Consider the following 23,530-nt stretch of genomic DNA (forward strand, 5'->3'; position numbering starts at 1 on the left):
AGAGTCCAAGCGTCGAGTCTCTGCCCGGAACTGTCTCACACCAACAGCCGATGGACAATGTTCCAGTGTCACGCCCCTTTCTCGGCAGGGCAACCGAGGGCACCGGTCTCAAGTCTCGCCGGCTGTCGACAATCCTTCCGGATGACTTCATCATTGACTATTGCGAGCTAGACAAGGAGTTCAAGAGTGCCAGTGCTATTCCCTTTCGTCGCGGCCGCAAGTTGGGCGACGGCGCCACAGCCGAGGTGCGCGTCATGCGTCGAAGAGATGGTGTCAGCGACGCATTGTTTGCAGCCAAGCAGTTCCGCACCAAGGACAAGGACGAAACCGAGGACGACTATCTCAAGAAAATCAAGTCTGAATTCAGCATTAACAAGTCTTGCCACCACCCCAACATTGTTGAGAGCATCCGCCTTTGCAAACACAATGGTCGATGGAGCCATATTATGGAATTCTGTCCGCACGGAGAGCTCTATGACTTGGTCAAAAGGGGCCTCTTCATTCCGCCGCAGTTTGGTGGTCACTACCGAGCAGCAGACCGCCTCTGCTTCTTCAAGCAGCTCTGCAGGGGAGTCCTGTACTTGCACGACCACGGAATCGCTCACAGGGACTTGAAGTTGGAGAATTTGTTGCTTGACAGCGAAGGTCACTTGAAGATTTCCGACTTTGGCGTGTCTGAAGTGTTTTGCGGGGAACATCCAGGCCTGCGTGCTGCTCGGGGCGAATGTGGCGTCAACATGGGCGAGATTCGACTCTGCAAACCAGGTCTGTGTGGAAGCCCGCCATACATCGCGCCCGAAATTCTCGACAAGAGAGGCCCGTACGACCCGAGGGCTGTCGACGTATGGTCGAGCGCCATTTGTCTTTTCTACATGTGCAACCAGCAACCATGGGGTTCAGCTGACCCCAAAAACGACGTCAAATTTGCTGCGTATATGCGCAACTGGAACGAGTGGCTCGAGCGACATCCCGATGGCCGCATCCTCGACGACAACTCGCCCGACGCTTACCCAAAGACTGCGCCCTGCTTCCAACACTTGGACAATCCGTCAATCAAGAAGCTCATCATCAAGATGCTGCATCCTGATCCCGACAAGCGCATCACCATGCGCGAGGTCCTGGCCACCCCGACGATGCGAGCCATTGAATGCTGCACCCCAGAGAGCTTTGAAGATACTTCCTCGGCCGTGTCGGTCGACGCTCGCACCAGGGTGGGTTGCAAGAATGCACGAAAAGCGCTCACAGTCAAGAAGCATCACCACCTCCCGCCCAAAGAGAGCAAGATCCCCAAGGCGTTGCAACACCGTTTCGACATGGGCCATGGGTGGTCATGATCGGCCCCCCATGCGCTGCTTTCTTTATCTACGTTTCTTTGCCCCAAGCACCCTGCCGCCGAGCGGATTATCAGCGCGCAGAGGAAGTTGAAAGTTGGTTCCAATTGTTCAAACTTTATGCCAGTCTCTTCCACCATTTTGCGCCATGCATTTCGGATTGTGATAGACCACGGCGAACGATAAGATTTCTGTTATTGAGAGAGGCCCCACTTTTCCAGGTTCATGGGTCCGGAGAATCCGGGGATGTGGTTTTGGTGTGTGGGCGGGCGAGCATCTGGAATTCGCGCAATGCGAAGGCCGCCGCTAACTTGTTCAACCTACACACACAAACACCGAAGCCGAGCTCGCAAATGGGAACGCGAGCTTCTGGGCAATCGTCTCGGGGAATGCTTCACAGGGCATTCTTTGCTCCTCTTTCTCGGAAGCGGCCTAACTGATGCGATTGGCTCCCTCTCCATTTTCCTTCACGTCACGGATACGTTAGGCGTGCGGATGCAGCTGGAGCGACGCGTGTTCGGCGTCGTCTTCCTCCTCGTCTTGCACAATTCTCGCGTCCCGGGTTTACATGAATCCGCGACCGCTGCTCCTGCTGTCCTCGTCGCTGAAAGATAGTTTTCTTTGCGCCACCACCTTTTTTCTTCGTTTTCCTTTTTTTGGGCTTGCTTGCTTGATTGGGTTTTGATGCACCGTACAGAAAGAAAGCGAGCCCCTCCTGCACTCATGGACGGGGGGCCTCCGGGGCGGATGATGGCGTTTCTGATACCACGAGTTGGCGTTTCTTGATTACTTGCACTGCTACTGGGATGGATGGACGGGTCGGGTTGGGATCATTGTACACATTTGGGCTGAGGATCTTTGCTTTTTACCATGACGGCCGCGGACAATGACGAAGACGAAGAAGAAGAAGAAGAAGAAGACGACAGGGTTCCCCCTTGACCTGTTGAATTGCTTGCGCCGCCCGCGCATTATTCGGGCGATGGCGCTGGCAGAGTTTGTGGGGAGCAGGTTACGCGAGCCAGCGTTGACTGTTTTGGATGTAGAGTAGAAAGAAGGCAGGCTGGCGTGCATATTTTTGCATTACTTGGGAGCGAGCGCTACACGGGCTGGATGACACTTGGATGGGACGGACCGTGCTTATTCCTACACTTGACGGACGCAAAAGAATTGAAAGACGCGCACTCATCCTTATCACCATCATCTCATGTCTCTTAACTTGATGTTTGTGATTCTCCTCTTTGTCTATTCGTCTTCTGCCTAGGAGTAGGTAGGTAGGTCAGTCAGTCAGTCCAATTACGGCCAAATGCCCCACACACGCACTTACTCGCACCCCATCATCCCATCCGCACTCGAGTCAGACAGTCGTCATTCATTCATCCAGCCCTGCACTGCGCTCCCCTTCCCCCCCACTCCTCTTTTTTCTCTCTCTCCCCCTCGGCAGACAAGATATCCCGCCCTCCTCCCTCCACACTACACCGCAGCTGAAAGAACAAATAGCTCAGCCACACGCGCTCAACTAACGACTCATTTCTCTCCTCCACCGTTTTTGAAGGCAGCTAGGTAACTAAAGTAAGGTGGCTAGCTAGATGCGCGGAGATGCGCGGAGAAATAAGGGAATCGGAGAGGAGAAAAGAAAAAAAAAAAGAAGGAGAGAAAAAACAATTAAAAAATGGAGACGAGAGGAGAGGAGAGGAGAGAGGAGAGAGCAGAAAAAGTGGTGGTGTTGGGACTATGTATCTAGTAAACAAGTATGACTTGGCTAACGCTTTTCTATGTGTATGTGTATGTGTATGTGTATGTGTGTGTGTGTGTGTGTGTGTGTGTGTGTGTGTGTGTCACCTCTCCTTTCTCCGATCCCATCAATTCATCCACATCCCTGCAAGAAAGACGACTCGAGGAAAAAATACGGTTTGGTTTGGTTGGTGTGGGCTGTGTGGGCAGTGGCGCCGCCGCACTTCAGCACCATCATCGCATTGCTTGAAGCGGCAGGTGGGTGCGTTGCACGGTGGCCTGAGGTGAGCGAGGGACGACGGATCCGGATGCCACACTGGACCCGACGGCGAAGGAACATGAGGAATGCTGATGACGCGTCATCCGTCCTCTCGCTCCTCCCTACGTTCAGATCTACATCTCTCTCTATCTTGGCTGGGGTGTTGTATGGAAGGCCGGAATGAGGGCTACGTGGGTATGTAGCTGGATGGATGGATAAACACATCTGATACCCAGCAAACAGGCAGGCAGATAGACAGGCAAGCAGGTGTAACTAAGCCAGCGCGCCTAGCTTGGCAGTGGCGGCGGACGCTCCGCACCGTCTTGGCTGATGACAGTGTGTATGGCCATGTGAGTGAGTGAGTGAGTGAGTGAGTGAGTGAGTGAGTGAGTCGGATCATGTCTCCATGCGTGGTGGGTAGGTGCCTCAAAGAGCCAAGGCCAAGGCCAAGGCCGCGCACATGTGTACCGTCTACCTACAGCATTAAGCATGACGCTGCGCGCTAGGTGGGCGCTTGGCTGGCGCCGTTTGGTTTTGCCTCTTGTCTTGGCTTTGAGCAGCGCTTGGCGGGCGGGACAAGGAAGGGGCTTGCTTGGGGGAGAGGGCAGGGAGGTGGACAAGTCATCAGAGGTGGATATATGGATGGATGGATGGATGTGAAGACGAGAGCGACATGGAGGTGGAGAAGCGGGGTGTGAGGTGACACAGTGGGCGGCGGGAGCTTCACTGGCGTCGCTTGGCACGCTGCCGTTTTGACATGGCGATTTCCTTGCTTTGCGTCTTTGCTACATAATTATTTGCAAGGGAGGATGGATGGATGGATGGATTCCGTTGCACGGTATCAAGTCTTCGAGCCAAGAAACGAGCAGTGGCGGTGGAGTAGGCATTCGGAAAAGCAAACACCTACACCACCTTAACATCTTACTACGACGGATTATAAGGCCAAGACGGGCCTCGACCGCCCGCCCGCCCAGTCACTGCCAAGCTCTGTGCGTCGCCGATGTGACGGTCGCTCCGAGGGCTTGCTGCGTTAGCTTAGGTATGGGTGAGACGCTGCGGGGACGGCTGTGAGCCAAGAGCGCGGAGAATGGAATGGGATGGGGATGCGGTTGAGGAGCGCGCAGGGGACATGGCTGTCAGGGCCACGACAGCGGGGCGGGGAGGAGCCGGAATGCTGGGCGAGGGAACGTCTGCTTGGCGTGCCGTGCCGTGCCGTGTCACTCTCCGATCCATGGAGAAAAAGCGTCGTGGTGTTGGAGGGGAGGAAGGTCAACCGAGTGTCACTCCAGGTGCTGTTTCGACGACTCGTCTTCTCCGTGAGAGGGCTACTTCTTGGCCGTCTTCCTGCTATACCACCGGAAAAGAAACCCACTCATGTCTCGCTATGCGCCCTCACCGTAGGCTACCTACCTCACGACGAACCCAAGACCGCCATCCATGACCTCGCCGGCTGCTGCTGTCACTTCAACCTCTCGCTGCCATTCTTGGCTCTAGCCACCATGCCAATATCGAGCATAGCGCTACGACAGCCTCGGCACCATCGCCAGATCCGTCCGAATCGCCCAGCAACAGCAGAGACGAGGAGAGCCGTCTCTTTACGCACACACCGACGGGCCTCGGTGCTCGTCCTCCGCTGCCGCTGCCGCGCCGCTACTGTCCAAACTGCGCACGAGGAGGATGAGACGAGCGCAAAACGACCCGTCAACTTGCCCATTCGGCTATTACCGCCTGCTGTACCTCTCAATCTTTCGTGCTCGCCTCCATCGACTCGAAGCGCCCGAGAAGCCATCTAGAAAGCCCGAGGTGCCCAGCCAGGTACGAAGTAGGTGGACGAGACGCGACGCGACGCCGTCTGTCACAGGCGTCCGCTTGTGCTTGGGACTTTCGGTCATGCGCAAAACGAGGTCTCCATGCTGTCTGCCTTTCTTGCCATTGTCGGCCGTCTCTGCTCGACCGGCTGGCGTGCTGCTGAAACCGAAACTGCATAGGTACGTTCGGACAGACGGAAAGGCCGACAAACAAAAGTCCATCCTCGTCAGCTCAGCTCTTGGTAGCGATAGCTGCCCGATCCCTTCGTCTCCTCATTCCTTCTTACAGAGAATCAAAATAGCGCCTCGCCTCGCCAAGCGGCATTGGCAGCTGCGGCGCGGCATCTTCTCCGTCCGCTCCAGCTCGCTAGCTTCGGCATCACACATGCCGCGCCGCATTCACCTGATACTGCTCCAATCTCTTCCTGATCTCCCTGCCCTCGCCCGTCTGTCTGTCTGTCTGTCTGTCTGTCTGTCTGTCCGTTCGCTGCCGCCAAGCCAAGCCGCCGGACTGTGTAGACTGCAGGCGGATGAGCGGGACAGCGAATCTGCTGACCCCCGACCTACTAATGAGTTGATTGACGATCTTGGTAGGCAGGTAAGAAGATGGGCGCGGCGGCAGTGACAGGTGCAACTGTATCTTTGGTCCGCACTCGGCCAAGGCGGCGGATGCTTGGTTGCGATGTTGCCGCCCCCGACGGCCAATGGTGGGTTTCTTTTGTTTGCTTTTGCTAATCACTCGCCGTCTTTTCTCTTCTTTTCTTTCCTTTCCTTGCATGCTTATTGCTTGGCCATCTCGGCGAATGCTTTTCTCTCCTTGGCAGCTCGGTCGGTGATGTCACGCGTGCGAGTCAACTTGCGGCGCGGGATTCAACGGCGTTGTCGAAAGCAGTGAGCGACGAGGCGGGACGAGACGAGAAGAGACGGGACGTGGTAGCCTTGCAGTAAATCTTTCGATGTGGAGCCACGCTTTCCTCGGTAAAGCAATGAATGTTGCGAGAAGGAGTGGAAATTGGAGAGGTGGATTGTTGTGCAGGGAGCTAGAGCATGCCGCGAAGCTGTCGCGATGGATGAGATTGACGATGAAGAGGGAGGATAAGTTCGTCTTGAAGTGCTGATGGTGGTGAGTGGCAGCCGTGCGTGTCGCCCCTTTTCTGTCGGCTTTTAGGTTTTGACAGGCTGTTTCTGATCCTCGATATGCAAGTCGTTCGATTCAGGCCAGCGCACTTGGAATTGAGATTGTTCCTGAGAATTGCGGCTCATGTCCAGTTGCCCATATTTCTGTTCTGGTGCTTCAGAAGACGCGGAAGAGTGCCAGGGGCGGCGCTTGCGCTGATGGTCAATCGCGTCGAGACTTGTTGGTCAGTCGTCCGGTGGCTTGTTTGCCTGGCCGACTTCTGGGCTCGTTTGATTCCACTTCGCTTGCTTGTCTCAATGTCTTTGCTTTTTTCAGTCGTTCATAACTCGTTCCCTTCCATTCTACTCACATTAATGTGGCTTCATGCAATTCGGAGTCCGTTCTTTGACCCATGCTGATTTCTCCTTCGGCAATCGCGCGATATACCCCTTTTCCAACTGTCCCGGATCTACGATTTGTGTCCTGTCTATTCTGGTGCTGGTGGTGCTGGGAATTCCGAGTTATCAGCTTATTTGATTCCGAACTGCAACAACGTTGAGCCTAATTCAGCAGCGACAAAAGCCCCACCACGACGATTTCCTACCATCTCCTCGCCATCATATTTCCGCAAAACTTGCAATTGCATCTGCAAGCTTTGGCGGTTTGATCACCAAGTCGTCCCCTTTTTTCCGCATGTTCGAGGATATTTACGGGGGACCGGCTCTCGAGTCTGAGCCAAGCGACAACATGCCATCCATTGACTGTGTGGCTTTCTTCTTGTATTTGCAAAGCTGTGCTGACCTTTGACGATATAGTCTTACGAGGTCATCTGAAGAAATTCCACAAGTCTGGCTTCCAGCTGCAGGAACACACGGATCTCACCATTCACTGGCAGGATGAAAGTTTCTACGTGCATAGAATTATTCTATCGGCGCAGTCGGATTTCTTTGCCAACGCTTGTAAATCGGAATCGCCTTCCAAATGAACGATGAAGACCCGAAGCACATCAGTCTTCTCCTGGCTTTTTGCTATCTGAATCCATCCGATTTCGATCGCGAAAACGAAAAATGGAGTGACAAAAAATACAAAGACATCGAGGAAAAAGGCCCCAGATGCATTATCAGCGATGTCTCCGTGTACGCAATCGCGGAAAATTACCAGTTCCGTGGCTTGATGAACGACAAGAAACGCGACTTCCTCGGATGCATGCAATACTACCATTCATGTCCTTGTGTGAGTGATCACTCCACTGGACGCAACCTTTCGCCAATCTTGTTCGCAGGGCTCATCAGGGAGATTTTCGACAATACGCTGCAACCAGGATTCCATCATACTGTCCTCAAGTACGCGGCCAAGCACATCAACTACCTCAATAAATCTAAGGAGTTCAAAGAAATGATTGACGACAATGAAGACTTCCGCGATCAATTTCTTGCCTACACTGCAACATGCAAGGACCAGGATCGCGAATGCCAGATTTGCAATGCCAAGTCGTTCTCCACGCTGTACGACGATTCTGATGACGATTCAAATTACACCCTTACCTGGAATTGTGAGGTTTGCAGGACGACGAACGTATTAGACGGTCTGCGCAGGCCTCTCGGTTTGCTGAGCAGACTGGAAGCATCGCCTGCTCCGCCAATCGCGTTGAGAGAGAGCGACTCCACCGGAAGGCGAGAGGATTTCAAAGCGCCGAAAGACAACCAACCCTTGATGCACAGGGTGCGAAACCAACCACCGCAAAATTCAACCCGCTGTTTGCGCAAATTGAGTAACGGACACAAGTTCTTTTTCTTCTGTTTTTCCGGGCTTGTGAATCTTTGCGTAAGGTGTCTTGAGGGAGTATGGCAGTCAGTCAGTCAGTTAGGGAGTATGGGCATTCGGAGTTGGTGGAGAGAAAGCTGGTCTTTCTTTTGGTTGCAACTGGCGTCGAAAATATACCTTGGTAGCTTCACAACGCGTCGTCGTAGACTAAACTTTCGTAAAATAGCAAAAGCTAACCAGTCGCCTAGTTTTGCTTTGCGCCATGTCACATGTTCCTTTGTCCCTAAATTGCTTTATTAAGCTCAATTTATAAGTCACTTACGCCCTAGCCGTGACTTTCCACATTCAAATCACTAACACCAGGAACATCAGTTCAGGTTCCCCATAGTGATTTTGCCAACGCTGCTTAAAAGCTCCTGCAAAGAGAGAGGACATGTTGTAAAAATCTCACGGCGCTGCACTGTCGAGTCCACAAAGACTTTCACGGCCGAAGTGAAGCGTTCAAATGGTCTGGGAGGTCTGCCCTTGATACCACTCGGAACGATGGAAAGCCTTTTATGCTCCACCAATCTGCGCAACATTTCCTCCTTGATTGAAAGTTTACTTTTCGAGCTGCACGATTAACTTTCCGTGACTTTCCTCGATTAGACAGTCCGTTTCAGAGACCGCCAATCCAAACGGAGGGGCAGTCCTCCATCATTGTCCTCTCTGCGCGCTCTGAGTTCTTCGCGAAGGCTTGCGATCCAGAGTCGCCTTTTGAGGTAGTAGCAGCTGCCGTTTGCCGCTTGCCACGCTGCCGTCGGCTTTTGTGGGGGTTCAGTGGTGGGTTTTGCGGTTTTCGCCGGTGGGTTGGGATGGGATGGGATGGGATGGGGGTGTGGGTGTGGGTGGGGATGGATTGTTGGATTGTTCAAGGGGACCTCATCAATCAAGAGGAATAGGAAAGGGGGACGCCGCATTGTGCATGCGTGCGTGACATCCAGATACCACCTCTCAGTTAGAACGGCAAAAAAAAAAAAAAAAAAAGAAAAAAAGAAAGAAAGAGTGCAGAGAAATCCATAAGTCTCTGAAGAGACGATACGAAACGAACAGGCGATGATCTATCGCACATGCATGCACATGCCAGAAGCAACGAAGAAGTTGACAGAAAGAAACGACGAGGCGATCGACGACGATGACGCGCCCGCCAGCAGTCGACAAATCTTTCGCCCAAAAAGGGACCGCATCGAAATCTCGCACGTCACATCCTTTTCGCCGTGTGCAGTGTGCATTGAGCGCGAGAGAGAGGATGAGATGTCCAAGACACGACACGACACCCGCACCGCGCGGAGGCTCCTCCGCACTCATTCTTCCTCTAGACGCCAGGGCCAATACCCATATAGAGCCACCCAAACGCACGACAAAAACCTGACCAAGAAAAGCGAGGGGGCTCGGCCCGCCCCGCGCGAGGCCCGAGCGGGTGGAGACGCCGGTTCAGTCGGTAAGGGTTTCCCGGGTGAACTGCACGCGAGTCGTGGGCATGTACGCAAGAGGGAGGGATGGATGGCTGGTGTTCTGGAAGGGTTGTTGAAGGGCGTTGTTAGCCAGATTGAGGCGAGGCGGGGCAGACCGAGGGGCGATGATGAAAATGGAAGAGGTGAGATGGGATGGGATGGAAAGAGGGAGAGGAAGAAGGGGGGGAAAAAAAAAAGAGAGAGGAAGAAAGGATGTGTGTTTGTGCGTCGACATGGATTTTCTCTCTAGAAGGGGACTTTTTGGAGAGAGGGTTCCCTCCAACTGGACTCCGCGCTCGCTTTCAGACCAAACTCAATGGTATCACATCACGGACAACAATCTTAGCCTCCATCACACCCATCCCGCGCCACTCTACTCCGACTTCCTCTCCACCCCCGTCCTCGCCGCCAACTCCAGTCCCTCAACAACCTCCTCTGGCACGCTCAAAAACGGCGAATGGCTGCCCTTGGAGTGAAACGTGGTAGCGCCGGCGCCGAGCAGGGCGACGAACTGGTCCTGGACGGGCAGCGGCAGCGCGGCGTCGGCGTCGCAGTAGAGGAAGAAGGTCGGCATGTCGTGCCACGGCTCGTACGTGACGGGCGACGAGAAGACGGCCGCGCTCGTATGCTTGAGCTTGGCGATGGCGTCGGCTTGCAGCGCCGGCGCGACGTCGTGGTAGAAAATGGCTTCGGGCGTGTCGGGCGTGCAGATGTCGCCCTGTTGTCATGATTATCTCTGCTTGCCCCTGATTTTGTAGTTGTGATAGCGGATTAAGCAAGACTTACCTTAAAGTTCATCCACGGCAGAAATTGGCCGCCCAGCATATCCTTGATGTTCTTTCCCTTGGGCACCACAAACGCCGACAGATAGACAAACATGATGACGCCGCCCTTCTTGCCCGCGCGCTTCCTCTGCTCGTATCCGAGGCCCTCGACGGCATTGGCGCCGACCAGCCCGCCGTACGAGTGCACGACGAGCACAATGTCCTGGCCCCGGTCGGCCAGCGTCTCCAGCTTGGCCCGCAAAACCGCGGCGTCGTCTGGCAGCGACTTGGTCGGCTCGCCGCCGACCGACGGGTACGCGACGGTGTCGGTGGTCCAGCCGCGCGCGTGCAGCTGGTCGCGGACAATGTCGTAGCAGTCGGGCGTGTGCCACCCGCCGGGAGCCAAGAGCATGACGGGCTTGGACATGGTGGTGATGGTTGGTGGTGACTGGAGGTATGTAGAAATCTGGGATGCTGGAGAGAATGGTCGAAGACGTGGGAGGGGGAGACTGTCCAGGTCAGGTAATGGACAAAAAAGCCAGCCCCTCTCCCGCTCAGCCTCCACGATAGCTTTGAGAGCTCCGATCCCAGGAAATCGCTGGACCCTGAGTAATGCGTGGCCTGAGTGAAGCGCGGAGGACGCTGCATTGTGCTATGCAGGAGACTGTCGAGCACCTGCAGGAAACTACTGCAATTGGCTGCGAGCGCCTGACGGCACGATCTGATTGGTCAGGGCATGCATGTTTTTGACCATAAGCAGGATCCTTACTTAGTCTCTCCCTCGCCTACTGATTGACCATTCATCGCCATCAATTGCAACACGCTGCGAGTCAGGCCGTCATGCGGCAGCTGCACCACGGCTCCATTTTGCCATATTGGGGCATCGTGGAGACTTTCTGGCACGGTGGTGTCCACCACCAAAAGAATCCCCTCAAACGCTTAGAACCGCCGTCGGAGAACAAAAGTTGCGTCAGCGATCTCGCTCACTCGTCTCAGACAGACCTGTCAAGTCCCATGATCCCTTTTGCCGGACCCGGAGGCGCAAGAACCTTATTGTTTGAGCTTGCTCCTTCTTCACGAGACGGCCAGGGACGCTACGGCGGTGCGGCAGCTCGGGGCTGGATGCCGTTCAAGGGACGTGGCCCGTTTGCGCTTCGCTGCGCTCTGAGCGGTTATGCTTCGGCCCGGGAGGGACGAGCAGCGTCGACAATCTTGTCCCAAATGCCCTGTGCTTGCGTGCTGCCCATCGCCCACTCCACGCTCTATTAACTACGGAGCGCTCGATGCGATCTGAGCCAACTCGCGCATCTTCCCCCTGCCCGGGTTCCGGACTGGCGCGTACATTCTCCGCTTCATCACCGTCTGCTGAGTCACTGCTATCAACTGTGTTAGCATTTCCAGTGCACTCCAATCAAGGGCGCGTGGGATACCTCGATCGGAGCTTCCTGCATCAACCTCAGGGCCTCCTTCATCGGCAACGCCATCCCTGATATTCAGACCGATTTTGCGATTCTGACCATGCCCGTAGGCCAAGTCTTTAAGCTGCAGGTAACGATGGCGCAAAAGTTTCCTCTTTGCATCATATTCTTGCTTGGTAGCTTGTGAGTGCCATCCTTGGCCAGTGATGGGAGACTGAACGGACAGAATGTAGCGTCTTGTTTGCCAACATCTATCGCTTCACTACCATCATGCAGTTCCAAATGAGCGACACAACATGTATGCCCAGAAATCCAGTGCGGTGACGCTAGCGGACATTTTGAAGGGACGCTTGCAACTACATGCACGTGGTGTGTCGTCGAGGTCGCCTGCGGCCTCATCAGCGCCTGTCTCGCAACATTACGACCACTCATGCGCGCCATATCGAGCCAACTCAGCAGCGGAGCAGGTCGATCCAAAGCGACGCCCAGCCAGCCGCAGTTTCGGGACCGAGCTGATGACCATTGGCGGCACGAGCGCGACGAGGAGCAAGACGGGCGAGCGCCATTTCAAGCGCCTGGACGACACGTTGACCACGCACGGCGAGGACTACGGGACGTCGACGGCGGTCGTAGAGCGGTCGATGAGCTCTACGGCGAATCAGGGAGGGGACTCGGAGCATGGCGACGAGGTGCCTTTGAAGAGGATCGAGGTTCCCGTCGTCAATGATGTCCAGTGGTCTGAGAGGTCGGGAATTCGGCGGGGTCCGATAGAAACGAAATCTATAGAACAAGGGATTATTGATGCCACGAATAGACGAGGCTTTCATGTCAGTACACGGCTGTTAGTAATCGACCATCCTTAATAATCCACACGGTGCAGAAACTGGAATCCATGCAGGCGATTCATTGAAGTGTCGGTGTTCCAGCAGTGCGGAAAGTGTAGATGCTGCGTAACTATCTACGGTTGAAATAGCAAATGGGTATCCGCTGAGTACATGCAGTGCGGCAAAGCTAGATGAGGAAATCCTGTCCGGTCAATAAGAGACTGTACAAAGTTGTCACGATCCACTTACAAAAGCGCATTCTATGCTGACGGCTTGGAACGACGAGGGACCCTCCGCGTTAATCTCCACTTGGATGCACGAGACCTTCTGGCGCGTTGGCCTGCCGTTGAAATCATGTGGAAACATTCACCCGTCGCCACATCTCGGACCCACTGGACTCCAAGCGCACCTTCAATGGCACGACAGTACTCTGCATAGATGCTGAGGACCTGCCTCTCGTGCTCTGGCTTCCAAGACTCTGGTGGCGTAAATTCCGGATTCTCCATCAACGCCCTTCTGACACCTGGGGACAAAGCTTTGAAAGCCATATTTGTGCTGAGCAAGACACTCCAAGCGTCTGAATATGCGCCAGCTTCGATAAAGGATTCCAGGAAGCAGCGGTCCAGCTCAGATGCTGTTCTGGCCCAGATTTTGGGGTGAGCAGACGACGCACGGGACGCGAAGCCAGTACCGGACCCGTAGCCATTTTTATAGGCCGTTCGCAACGACTTTCGCCATTTCTCCCACTCGCGGCGAAGCTGCTGTATCAATCGAGGACTGGAGTCTGGGGACTGGCGGCTCAGTGCTCCAAGTGTTTTCAGCCAAAGCTTGAAGAGAGCTGGATCATTGTGTCCAACAACCAAGCTCAATCTGGCCGCATGCTTCGTTGACCCCTCAGGCGCACCAATCAACACCGTCACTGACTGAGTGCTACTCCACGTACGAAAAGTCCTCAGAGCCATGATATTGGCGACAGCCTGCGGCGGCTCCCTCAGTGCCGCAAGCACCTTCTTGAAAGTCGTGGCACTCAAGCTCGAACGCTTTTCGCAGTGCCTTTGGAGATAGAACATGCAAGCAGGAAAGTTGCGGCATTCGACCGCGATTTCGAGGCCCAATTCGACCAGTGACGATGGCAAAGACACAACGGATTGCTTCACCTCGGCGCAAATGGCATTGAGCAAGATCAATAGGCGTTCGTTGCGGTCCAGCAGCTCGCCAGGAGAGCGCCGGCGCCGCGGTCGTTTGAGCGATGCACGATGCTGGCGGGAAAGATACACGACCACGCGGTCCAAGGCATGGAGCTTCCAGGACCATGGCAGCGCGCGTTCGGACAAGAGAGCCTTGATAAAATAGAGGTAGCGCTTTGCGGAGACGCGGAGGTAGCTGTTGCCATGCTCGTAGGACGCTACGGTATCCAAATGGCTGTCGACGAGGTCGTTAAAAGTGGGCGGGTCGTACCACATAGAATCATAGTTGAGCGGTTCGCCGGCGAAAGGATTGCTCAAGGGCTTTAAGATGGCGTTTTTGACTGGCGTCAGCTCCTCGGCGCCAATTGATTTCCTGAGGATCGAGCGGTTGATTTCGAGCAGCGATTTTGATAGACCGCGCGGCGGATGAAGCGTGTTATCAACTGCTTGTGCCGCGGTCGAGTATGCACGACTCTTAAAACTGCGCCGGCGAGTGTAGTTGCGAGTGATAAAGATGGACGGGTAGCTCAGAGAGTGCACGGGGCGTGCCATGGTACAATGGTGAATGGCTTCGGGCCGTTTTGCTTGTTGACGGACAGAGTTGCGGGAATCTGATCCGCGCGTCGTGGTGGTTGGGCTTGGCATCCCTGCCCTGTGCCGAGGAAGACACCGCCCACCACGGCCACTCATCACCTCACCGCCTTCAGCTGCACTCCAACGTCACCTGTTGAATTTCGACCTCTATCTCACCTCTCGTCTCCAGTCAGCCTTCACAACCGCACACACGATGCCGGCCGGAAAACGCAAAACTACGCCCGAGAGCGGGGCCACCGGGGATCAGTCATCCAAACGAAGATTCGTCGAAGCCGAGCCAGCAGGCGCCCCAGAAACGAACGAGACTTCAGAAAGCAACGAAGAGGAGTCCACCGCCACCGCATCCACCAGCAACAGCAACGCAGCATCCAGCACCGCACCCAACGACCGCCTCGCACGATTCAAAGCGCTGCAAGCACGACAAGCGGCGTCACGCAAGCAAAACCTCAAAGACTCATCCGAAGAAGCGCGGCGCGCAACTGTTGACCCGCACGCGCTCAACTCGCTCAAACGCAAACACGCCGTCGCATCGCACAACCTGCTCAAAGCGGAAACGGCCGACTCGGGCCAAGACTTCGAGCGCAAGCGGGCGTGGGACTGGACGGTGGAGGAGAGCGAGCGGTGGGACCGGCGCGTCGAGAAGAAGGAAAAACACCGCGCCGACGTCGCGTTTGCCGACTACCGCGGCGAGGCGCGCAAGACGTACAAGCGGCAGCTGCGCGAGCTGAGGCCCGATTTGGAGGGCTACGAGCGCCAGAAGATGGAGGCGATTGAGCGGGCGGCGCGCAATGGCGGGCTTGAGATTGTTGAGATGGAGAGCGGCGAGCTGATTGCGGTGGATAAGGACGGCAGCTTTTACTCGACTGCTGACAGCACCGATTTTGTTAATCATCGTCCCGATAAGGAGGGGGTGGATCGCTTGGTGGAGCAGATGAAGAAGGCTGAGGAGCAGAAGCTCAAGGCAAGGAGGGCAAGGGGCATCAATGATGATGATGGCGGCGATGTCACGTACATCAACCAAAAGGTTTGTCTTCTCCTCTCTCGATGGGCTGGAATCATGGTCGCTGACGTCCGCGCAGAACAAGCAGTTCAACGAGAAGCTGGCACGCTTCTACAACAAGTACACGGCCGATATCCGCGAGAGCTTCGAGCGCGGCACGGCTCTATAGTCATCCAGGGATTTGTGAGCGGAGTTGAGAGGCAGGGCTTCATTCAGGTCTACATGGGAAAGCGAGGTCAAAAGTGTCTTCACTTGGTGCATAGATTGGCGACAGGAGTTTATCTGATCTCATTTTTTGATTAATGTGTCTACCTGACTAAGAAGAGAGCAAATGATTCATCATGTGAGCAAGAAAGAGTATATCCTCCCCGTGGTATCGGCAGTAGTCGGTAAAAAATTGCTCCGTGTGAGCATGCCCCAGAAAGCAAGGTATAGATAGCAACGCCCATATCCGGAAAAAGTAAAAGATGTCGGCAGCTCTCAGAAAAGACAAAAGAAGTGCAGGTTAGCAATGTCCGTAGACAGCAAACAGAAGTGGAAACTCGCGACTGTTGACAGCAAGTAAACGGGGATCTTTCGACCACCTTCATGACGATACCAGGGAGCATTCGGGATAGTGGCGTGCATGTGCCGGAAGCATTCGGCTGCCTTCACGATCCATCGCAAGGAGCATTCGTGCCCCTTTACGCATGTGCATCGGGAAGCATGCATCCGTCGTACACACCCTGATCAGCTTCAACCGTATAGTTGGGCTTGTCCGCTGGTGGCAGGCTCTCTGGATCAATATATCTGCAAGTGAGTGCAAAGCGCAGCTTGCCTGAATGCTCGACGGTATGCTCAAAGTACTGCTGGATCGCGGCCCCATGCATGATGACAATGTCGCCGTGGCGTAGGAACATGTTGAGGACGTCTTTTGCATTGCCCTTGCTCTTCAAGCCGAGTTCCTTGGGCAACTGCTTCACGCGGTACTTTGCGGCGTCGAGCTCGCCTTCTGCTCGAAGTTGCTCTAAAATGTCGTGAGCTGCTTTGCGCTCCTCGTACTTGAGACATCCGATGAGGGGTGGCAGATCGACGTAAGCTCCAGACTTTGTGGCGCCGTTGTGGTGCTTTGATTTCATTCTGATTCTCATGTTGGAAGTTGAACCCAGCGAGAGTGTTGCAATGGTCGGTCCCAAGCCCTTCTCGCCATCGTCGTGGTAGTCGATTCCTTGGCGCTCAAAGTAGCCGAGAGCCAGTAACTCGTTGAATTCGTTTCCATGGCCTGGGACACACTGTCGAGCAGCCCAGTTGAGACGGGAGCGAGAATCCTTGATCGCTTTGCAGGCATCTTCGAAGCTGTGGCTCTCGGTGGATGCGATGAACTTGTAGGGCATGCCGTAGTTCACCGAAAAGTGTTGAGTGAGCATGGGTCCTCGGAGGGTAGAGCACTGCAGGGGGCGACGGCATAGACCAATCTCAGTCGATTGAAGCTCCGTCCACATGTCATCAGGGCCATCACGCTCCTCATTGACGGTGCCATTGGCAATGAAGTGAGCGACGAATCCAGGGATGCCAGGGATTAAATACTTGTGGATACGGTAGTTGTTGGTGAATTCGACCTTCAAGCTAATGCCGGAACTCAAAACCTGATCTTTTGAGGAAGTGTAGCCTCTGGACGCTGGATCGTACGGGTTCCGGATCGCTGAAGGGGGAATTGAGAGATGTGGGAGACTATACTCAAAGCTGCAGGCTGGATTTCCACACTTCCAGCCTTTCCAGGCCTCTCGAGAGTTGCAACGGCCACAGTCAGGACAAGCAATGCCTTTGCCTGCTGCCCAAGAAACGTCATCTCCAAGGATCGGCAGACTGCCCAGTCGCATTGGTTCGGGTCGCAGAGGTTGTGGCGCACTCGAGTGTGGCCACGAAGTATACTGCTTCAAGAATCGAGGATCGTAAAGCAGACTTGCCTCATCTGGCTCCGAGCCGCCAATCTCCCAGAATTTGATGCACTGCGGCTGGAGACACATCCATCCTTGAAGGTAGATTCGTGTGCTGGACTCGAGGCAAACATCACAAGTCTTGACTTCTGGCGCAGGCAGGCTGCCGAGCTTGGCTGGTTCCGACAGTCCTTGAGGCATCCACCAGCTTTGCTTGTTCTTGTCAAGCTTTTCAAAGCGATACTTGATGACGACGTGACCGCTCGACTTTTCTGCCCAGACATATGCTGGCTTAAACCAGTCGAGGACGTTGTAAGGGTGCGGCATGGCACAAGGGGCCTGTGGATTGCGATCGCCGCTGATGATGGCCACAGGATTGAAGGAATCCATGCTGCTCCTCACACCCTGGACCTGCGACGATTTGAGGGACTGATCGCTGCCTCGCACCATACTGCCACTGTTGGCGTCTCTGGAGAGTCCACCTCCAGCTCGAGAGATGAGAACCTCTGAATCCATGTAGTCCCGAGGGCTGCTCTCCTTGTCCACCATGAATCCATACGCAAAGCCGCCAGTGACGTAGCCGCCACTTTGATACGCATGGTAGTAGGGCAGTGTCTCACAGAGAGCTTGTCTTCCGTCAGCCCAGACTTCAGGTTCGCACATAGGTGGTGGCTTTGATGAGCCCGGGTCCTTTGGAGGATCGCTGAGGGCGATGAGAGCTCTGGAGATGTCTCCAAGCTTTTGAACCTCTTCCGTCAAGTCCTGGGATGGAGGTGAGACACTGCTCGACACTGGCTGAACGTTTGATTCGTCCTGTGAAGCTGGAGGCGACAAGATGGAAGGGCCTGCACTTTTGCGCGACTTGGCCGGTTGGATGGAGTACTCTGGAGAAGATGTGGGCTGCGGGCTCGGTTGCTGGCGTTGCTTTCCTAGGCGAGTAGATTTCCGAGAGCCACCGCGCTTGGGTTTGCTGGCAGCCTCGGATTCGTTCGAAGCCTCAAGGTTCTTAAGTAACTGGGCAAATCGTTTTGGCCGGATAGAAAGGCAAACAACCCCTTCGAACTCGCGAGTCTTCTTGTACTTGTCCGGCACGTCCGACTTGCGCCTCGTCTCGGGTCTTTGCGGCAAGTCCTCCAGTCCAAGCGCATCCGTCGGGTCAATGGCGAAACCCAAGGCTTTGCCAAAGATGCGCGTCGAACGTCTCGGTTGGGTTTCGATCCTTCTGCGCTTCGGCTCGCGAGGAGAAGGTGTTGGTGGGAGGTACTCATCGGTCGGATCGGTCGCAAACGAATCGAACTCAGTGCGCTTGGGTCCAGGCGAAGGAGTAACAACTGGGAGAGCCTTGTCACTACGGCTCAAGGAAAAGGGGATTGGATCAACAGGCGCAAGCAGTGAGTTGTGACGAAGGAGAGTAGGAATGTCCTCGTCGCTGAGATTTGATGGGACAGCGCTCAGCGAAGAAGCCGGAGAAGGAGTGTCGGCCAGGGGCTGGGTGCGCCCGGAAAAAGGGGTCGACGTTGAAGGGAGAGATGCAGTCGCCGCCATGGCTGCTGGGTGGTTAAGAATTGTGCGCAGGTCTATGTGGAGAGTTTGGGCGAGGGCGCGAAGATGGAGAGTCTTTAAGGGTGTCAGAGGGGTTTCCTTGCGACAAGATTCGCTATCACGGGTACATGAAGCGGGCCGATTGATCTTTTAGCGTGGTTGAGCGGGGTGGTACCACCCAAGTCAAGAAGCGGGACTTGTTGGGTTGGCGATGGCCTGGCGTGATGGCGCGCGGTCTTTCCACACACAGGCACACGCGAACGCGCGTAAGAATAGATGCCAGAAGTGGAAGCAGATACTGTAAGAGTGGTGGATTAATTGGTTTGCGATATATCAGGAGGAGGAATGTCGAGGTTGAGAGTGTGATGGAGAGGAAGAGGTAGAAGCTGTGGAAAGACTCTTAACTAGGCACCAATTGCCTTCGACATGACCTGGGCCATAGCGCGAAGACACGTGATGCACCGCCTTCCATTGTCACGCGCAAAGTCGACGTGCGTTGCGTGTGCTATCACGGGCAGCATTCAATGCTGAAAGTCATCTTTCTCTTTTGGTGTTGCGGCTCTGCTGTGCGTCATAGCTCCATAGCTACCCCACGCTGCAGCTCCAGCTACCAGAGTCTAGCGCAGAGTGGAGAGGTACCCACTGCACTACCCCCGTTCCCCGGACTTTTTGCGGGCTGAGCTGTACCCCTCTTGCTCTGCACTTTTAGCTCGGCTACCGAGCTGCTCGTCCGCTTCTTTTGTCTGGTCACTCTTCCAAAATCAACTCAGCCTTTCTGCTCCCTTTGCTCGGTCGTGGTTGCTACCCTTGAGTCGCCTTTGTCTTCGCCCCTTGCCATCATGGTCTTCAATCCGCCCTCTTGGGTTCCCCAGCTTCCGTCAGAGCCGCCGGACTCAGTCACTGTTTTCGACTTTCTCTTCAACGAAACCTACGGTCGATTTTCCCTTACCTACGCCCGTCCCCCTTTTACATGCGGTCTTTCTGGCAAGGAATATCCAGCCAAGCATGTCATCGACCGAATCGAGGCTCTCGCGCGCGCCCTGTCCCAGGAGCTGGGCTGGCAACCAAACAATGGTACCGAGTGGGACAAGGTCATTGGCGTCTTCAGCGTCAACACGGTGCGTTTTCGGACAATTTGGATGCACGTCGTAAACCAAAAGCTGACCGTCCTTAGATTGACACCATGACAGTCGCGTTGGCGACCCATCGACTGGGGGGTATCCATACCCCTGCCAATGCCGCATATTCGGCTGCGGAAATCGAATATCAGCTCAGGGATTCTGGTGCCAAATGCTTGTTCACTTGCCTGCCTCTTCTCAATACTGCCTTGGAGGCTGCTGGGAGGGTCGGAATTCCTCGAAAGCACATATACATACTGGACTTGCCGGATGCCTTCACCGGCGGCGCAAAGGCTCCCGGCGAGTTCAGGACTGTCGAACAACTCGTCCAGATGGGCTTTGGCGCGCGCAGGATTGACCCATTCAAAATGCATCCAGGAGATGGGCGGAGACGTACAGCATTTCTCTGCTACTCCAGCGGAACTTCGGGACTCCCCAAGGGTGTCATGATTTCGCACTACAATGTCATTTCCAACATCCTGCAAATCAAGATGTACAACAAATTTGACCGCGAAAGAAAACGGGAACATGGTGGGCACCAGATGGATCCAACCGAGACGGCTCTTGGGTTGCTGCCCATGAGTCACATTTACGGGCTTATCGTTGTATGTCTTTGCAGCGTGTACCGTGGTGACCGTGTCGTGGTCCTGCCCAAGTTTGAGATGAAGCCGTTTCTCGATACCATACAACGGTTCAAGGTCAACACGCTGTATTTGGTGCCGCCAATCATCATCGTGATGACCAAGCAAAAGAAGTTGCTGGACCAGTATGATCTCAGCAGTGTCGAATGCATCTTTACTGGAGCCGCACCGCTTGGAAAAGAGACTGCAGATGAATTGTCCGCCCAGCATCCGAACTGGTTCCTCCAGCAAGCCTACGGTCTCACCGAGACGGCAACCGTCGTGACTTCGACCAGCATCAACGACATTTGGTTTGGTTCTTCTGGATCTTTGGTTTCCGGTTGCCAGGCCAAGTTGATCTCTCCTGAGGGACACGAGATTACCGAGTACGACCAGCCCGGAGAGTTGGTAGTCAAGTCGCCTGCAGTGACTTTGGGATACCTCAAGAAGCCCGAGGCTACCAGGGAGACATTCCAGGATGGTTGGATGCGGACTGGCGACGAGGCTGTCATCCGCGTCTCACCCAAGGGCAACGAGCATGTCTTCATCGTCGACCGCATCAAGGAGCTCATCAAGGTCAAGGGCTTCCAGGTTGCCCCCGCGGAGCTGGAAGCGCATCTGTTGACCCACCCTGCCGTGGCTGACTGCGCCGTGATTCCCGTGCCGGATGATCAGGCGGGAGAGGTTCCCAAGGCCTTTGTGGTGAAGGGTCCTTCGGTTGGCATCGAGGAGAATGACCGCATGGTCAAACGCGACATTGAGAAGCATGTCGAGCAGCACAAGACGAAGCACAAGTGGCTCAAAGGAGGCGTCGAATTCATCGCCGTGATTCCAAAGAGTCCGAGCGGGAAGATTCTGCGTCGTCTTTTGAGGGACAAGGAAAAGGAGAACAGGAGAAAGAATGGCTCCAAGATGTAGACTTGGGAAGATTGGATTTCTCGCGATGTGTACGATTGACGATCTTGAGCGAGAGTTGCGAAGTCATCGTGTTGTTAGTTCAGCGGGGGTGATGTCAGGTACATGTAGCCTGAAGGTCTTTGGCGAGATGTGCATACAGTGTATAGTCAGCCCAGCTTTGGAGCCAAATGTGAGATGAATGGCTGGTCGTTCTCCATTTTATAGGATGAACAAGTAATTGACAGCAATTCAAGGCTGAAAGCTGAAAACCCACGCCAAAACAATCATGTGTTTGTGTACCGTAGTACCTGCTCGGAAAGGGTGCATGATGTAAGCGCTGGATTCTTCCAGTGCCCCGCCATGCCGTTTTTGCGCCGAATCCAAGAAATTTCAATTTCTAAGCAACTACCCCCAACACAGAGAAACCTACATTACCTTCAAACACTCCTTCCTCCTTCAATCTACACCTGAACCGTCCGGGCTTTTCCCTCTTAAGTTTTCCAGCGTTTCCCTTGAGCAATCGACAAAATGTCTGCGCCAAACCCCCACCAACACGAGGACGAGCGCGAGAACGTCGACATGCTCGACCCGGAAGACGCAGATGAAATCGTCGCCGAGGACGAAGACGCGCCCATGGACTCTGGCGACGAAGAAGAGGGCGACGCGCCGATCGCCGAGATCCAGCTGCACAACGACAGCGTGGCGCACTTTGACGGACACAAGGACAGCGTCTTCTGCATCGCACAGCACCCGTGCAACGCGTCGATAGTGGCTACGGGCGGCGGCGACGACGTCGGCTACATCTTTGAAGTCGTGGTTAAGGAACAGGACCGGCCGCCGCTGCCGGCCAGCTGGTCTGGGAGCGAGTCTGGAAAAGAGCAGGGCGAGAGAGAGGGCCTTAAGAGCTTTTTCAAGCTTGAGGGTCACAGTGATTCTATTACTGCGATTGCGTTTACTCAGCCCGCTGGCGAGTACGTCGTCACAGGCGGCATGGACGGCCGCCTGCGCGCCTGGCGCGATTCGTCCAACGGCCAGGCCAAGTCGTGGAAGTTTGTGGGCGAAGCGCAAGAGGTGGAAGAAATCACTTGGATCGCGACATGCCCGCACCCGTCGTACCCCAATACCATTGCCCTGGGCGCCGCTGACGGTTCCGTCTGGATCTACACCATAAACGCTGCGGATACCGCGTCGCCGCTCACCATTGTCCAAGCCTTTTATCTGCACACCATGCCCTGCACCGCGGGCGCCTGGACGCCAGACGGCACAATGCTGGCCACAGTCTCGGAAGACGCATCGTTCTACCTCTGTGACGTCTTTGGCGAGGCCGCAGCGGCCGGCCTATCAAACCCCTCGTCTGGCCAAGCAGTCGTCGGACTGACGGGCGACGACGAGCGCTTCCGCGTCGACGGCGGCCTCTACAGCGTCGCCATAGCTCCCAACGGCGCCTTTGCAGCCGTCGGCGGCGCCGAAGGCCACATCCGCGTCGTCGGCCTGCCGCGCATCGGGAGCGACGCATCAGTGACGAGCGGCGCACGCGGCGCCGGCGCACGCAACAAGAGCGGCGGGGGCAAGCAATCCGGGGGTCCACGGGGCGGCGGCAGCAGCGCAGCAAGCGGGCAAGCCGGCGCCATCCTCGCGAGCCTCAAAACGCAAGGCGACAGCGTGGAAACGATTGCCTTCTCAGCGCCACCCCTCACCCTCATGGCCGCCGGCAGCGTCGACGGCTCCATCGTCCTGTTCGACACGGCCCACCGCTTTGCCGTGCGCCGCCACATCCAGGCCGCCCACGTCGACGACGAAGAAGACGCGGCCGCCGAGCAGGCCGTCATCAAGGTCGAATTTGTCCCCTCGTCGTCAACCCGACAGCCTGCTGGCCCCGGGCAGCCGGCCCAGGGCAGCTGGCTTCTGACGAGCTGCGGCAATGATGGCGTCGTGAGGCGTTGGGATACGCGCGGCGGCACGGCGGCGGCGGCGAGGGGCCTCGTTGGCGAGTGGAGGGGCCACAGGGGCGGTGGTGAGGGCGGTGGTATCATGGGATTCGTTCAGGGCGCCGGGGATAAGGTCATTACGGCGGGTGATGATGGTGTTGCGCTTGTTTTTGCGACGCCGATCAACTAGGGAGGGAGGGAAGCGTTTACGAACTAAAG

At 55.4% G+C, this 23,530-nt stretch overlaps 10 protein-coding genes across 10 annotated transcripts; 7 read left to right on the forward strand and 3 right to left on the reverse strand.

The window, feature by feature from the left end:
- Nucleotides 1-50: 50 nt before the first annotated feature.
- Nucleotides 51-1,334, forward strand: IWZ02DRAFT_385285 (kinase-like domain-containing protein; the record flags this gene model as incomplete). Its single annotated transcript, XM_066765393.1, has 1 exon — nucleotides 51-1,334. One exon carries the CDS (start codon nucleotides 51-53, stop codon nucleotides 1,332-1,334), a length of 1,284 nt encoding a protein of 427 aa, XP_066618713.1.
- A 1,665-nt stretch (nucleotides 1,335-2,999) lies between these two features.
- IWZ02DRAFT_95322 (uncharacterized protein) lies at nucleotides 3,000-3,885 on the forward strand. Its single transcript, XM_066771465.1, has 2 exons — nucleotides 3,000-3,671; nucleotides 3,803-3,885. The coding sequence occupies exon 1, from the start codon at nucleotides 3,104-3,106 to the stop codon at nucleotides 3,503-3,505; it is 402 nt and encodes a 133-aa protein (XP_066618714.1). The 5' UTR covers nucleotides 3,000-3,103; the 3' UTR covers nucleotides 3,506-3,671; nucleotides 3,803-3,885.
- A 995-nt stretch (nucleotides 3,886-4,880) lies between these two features.
- On the forward strand, nucleotides 4,881-6,040 carry IWZ02DRAFT_95332 (uncharacterized protein). The gene has a single exon (XM_066771466.1). It carries the CDS (start codon nucleotides 4,999-5,001, stop codon nucleotides 5,752-5,754), a length of 756 nt encoding a protein of 251 aa, XP_066618715.1. The 5' UTR covers nucleotides 4,881-4,998; the 3' UTR covers nucleotides 5,755-6,040.
- A 1,187-nt stretch (nucleotides 6,041-7,227) lies between these two features.
- On the forward strand, nucleotides 7,228-8,420 carry IWZ02DRAFT_494171 (uncharacterized protein; the record flags this gene model as incomplete). The annotated part of the gene is made up of 2 exons (XM_066770000.1): nucleotides 7,228-7,798; nucleotides 8,383-8,420. The coding sequence occupies 2 exons, from the start codon at nucleotides 7,228-7,230 to the stop codon at nucleotides 8,418-8,420; spliced, it is 609 nt and encodes a 202-aa protein (XP_066618716.1).
- Nucleotides 8,421-8,883: 463 nt separating this feature from the next.
- Nucleotides 8,884-9,929, forward strand: IWZ02DRAFT_95394 (uncharacterized protein). Its single transcript, XM_066771468.1, has one exon. The coding sequence runs from the start codon at nucleotides 9,106-9,108 to the stop codon at nucleotides 9,751-9,753; it is 648 nt and encodes a 215-aa protein (XP_066618717.1). The 5' UTR covers nucleotides 8,884-9,105; the 3' UTR covers nucleotides 9,754-9,929.
- Nucleotides 9,815-10,876, reverse strand: IWZ02DRAFT_95389 (Alpha/beta hydrolase fold-1). The gene is made up of 2 exons (XM_066771467.1): nucleotides 10,290-10,876; nucleotides 9,815-10,221 (listed from the first exon to the last, which is right to left on the reverse strand). The coding sequence occupies exons 1-2, from the start codon at nucleotides 10,692-10,694 to the stop codon at nucleotides 9,877-9,879; spliced, it is 750 nt and encodes a 249-aa protein (XP_066618718.1). The 5' UTR covers nucleotides 10,695-10,876; the 3' UTR covers nucleotides 9,815-9,876.
- Nucleotides 10,877-12,561: 1,685 nt separating this feature from the next.
- Nucleotides 12,562-14,327, reverse strand: IWZ02DRAFT_462544 (uncharacterized protein). Its single transcript, XM_066768285.1, has 2 exons — nucleotides 12,759-14,327; nucleotides 12,562-12,711 (listed from the first exon to the last, which is right to left on the reverse strand). Exon 1 carries the CDS (start codon nucleotides 14,246-14,248, stop codon nucleotides 12,770-12,772), a length of 1,479 nt encoding a protein of 492 aa, XP_066618719.1. The 5' UTR covers nucleotides 14,249-14,327; the 3' UTR covers nucleotides 12,562-12,711; nucleotides 12,759-12,769.
- Nucleotides 14,328-14,483: 156 nt separating this feature from the next.
- On the forward strand, nucleotides 14,484-15,459 carry IWZ02DRAFT_471964 (SYF2 splicing factor-domain-containing protein; the record flags this gene model as incomplete). The annotated part of the gene is made up of 2 exons (XM_066768920.1): nucleotides 14,484-15,314; nucleotides 15,370-15,459. 2 exons carry the CDS (start codon nucleotides 14,484-14,486, stop codon nucleotides 15,457-15,459), a joined length of 921 nt encoding a protein of 306 aa, XP_066618720.1.
- Nucleotides 15,460-15,973: 514 nt separating this feature from the next.
- On the reverse strand, nucleotides 15,974-18,106 carry IWZ02DRAFT_385467 (uncharacterized protein; the record flags this gene model as incomplete). The annotated part of the gene is made up of 1 exon (XM_066765406.1): nucleotides 15,974-18,106. A coding segment is annotated over one exon (2,133 nt), but the record flags the coding sequence as incomplete, so codon positions are not given.
- Nucleotides 18,107-19,587: 1,481 nt separating this feature from the next.
- On the forward strand, nucleotides 19,588-23,501 carry IWZ02DRAFT_471965 (uncharacterized protein; the record flags this gene model as incomplete). Its single annotated transcript, XM_066768921.1, has 6 exons — nucleotides 19,588-19,866; nucleotides 19,923-21,400; nucleotides 21,454-21,458; nucleotides 21,488-21,492; nucleotides 21,942-23,216; nucleotides 23,277-23,501. The coding sequence occupies 6 exons, from the start codon at nucleotides 19,588-19,590 to the stop codon at nucleotides 23,499-23,501; spliced, it is 3,267 nt and encodes a 1,088-aa protein (XP_066618722.1).
- Nucleotides 23,502-23,530: the final 29 nt, after the last annotated feature.

The sequence above is a fragment of the Phyllosticta citriasiana genome, assembly GCF_038021145.1.
Source record: "Phyllosticta citriasiana strain CBS 120426 chromosome Unknown IWZ02scaffold_16, whole genome shotgun sequence".
Lineage (NCBI taxonomy): Eukaryota > Fungi > Ascomycota > Dothideomycetes > Botryosphaeriales > Phyllostictaceae > Phyllosticta > Phyllosticta citriasiana.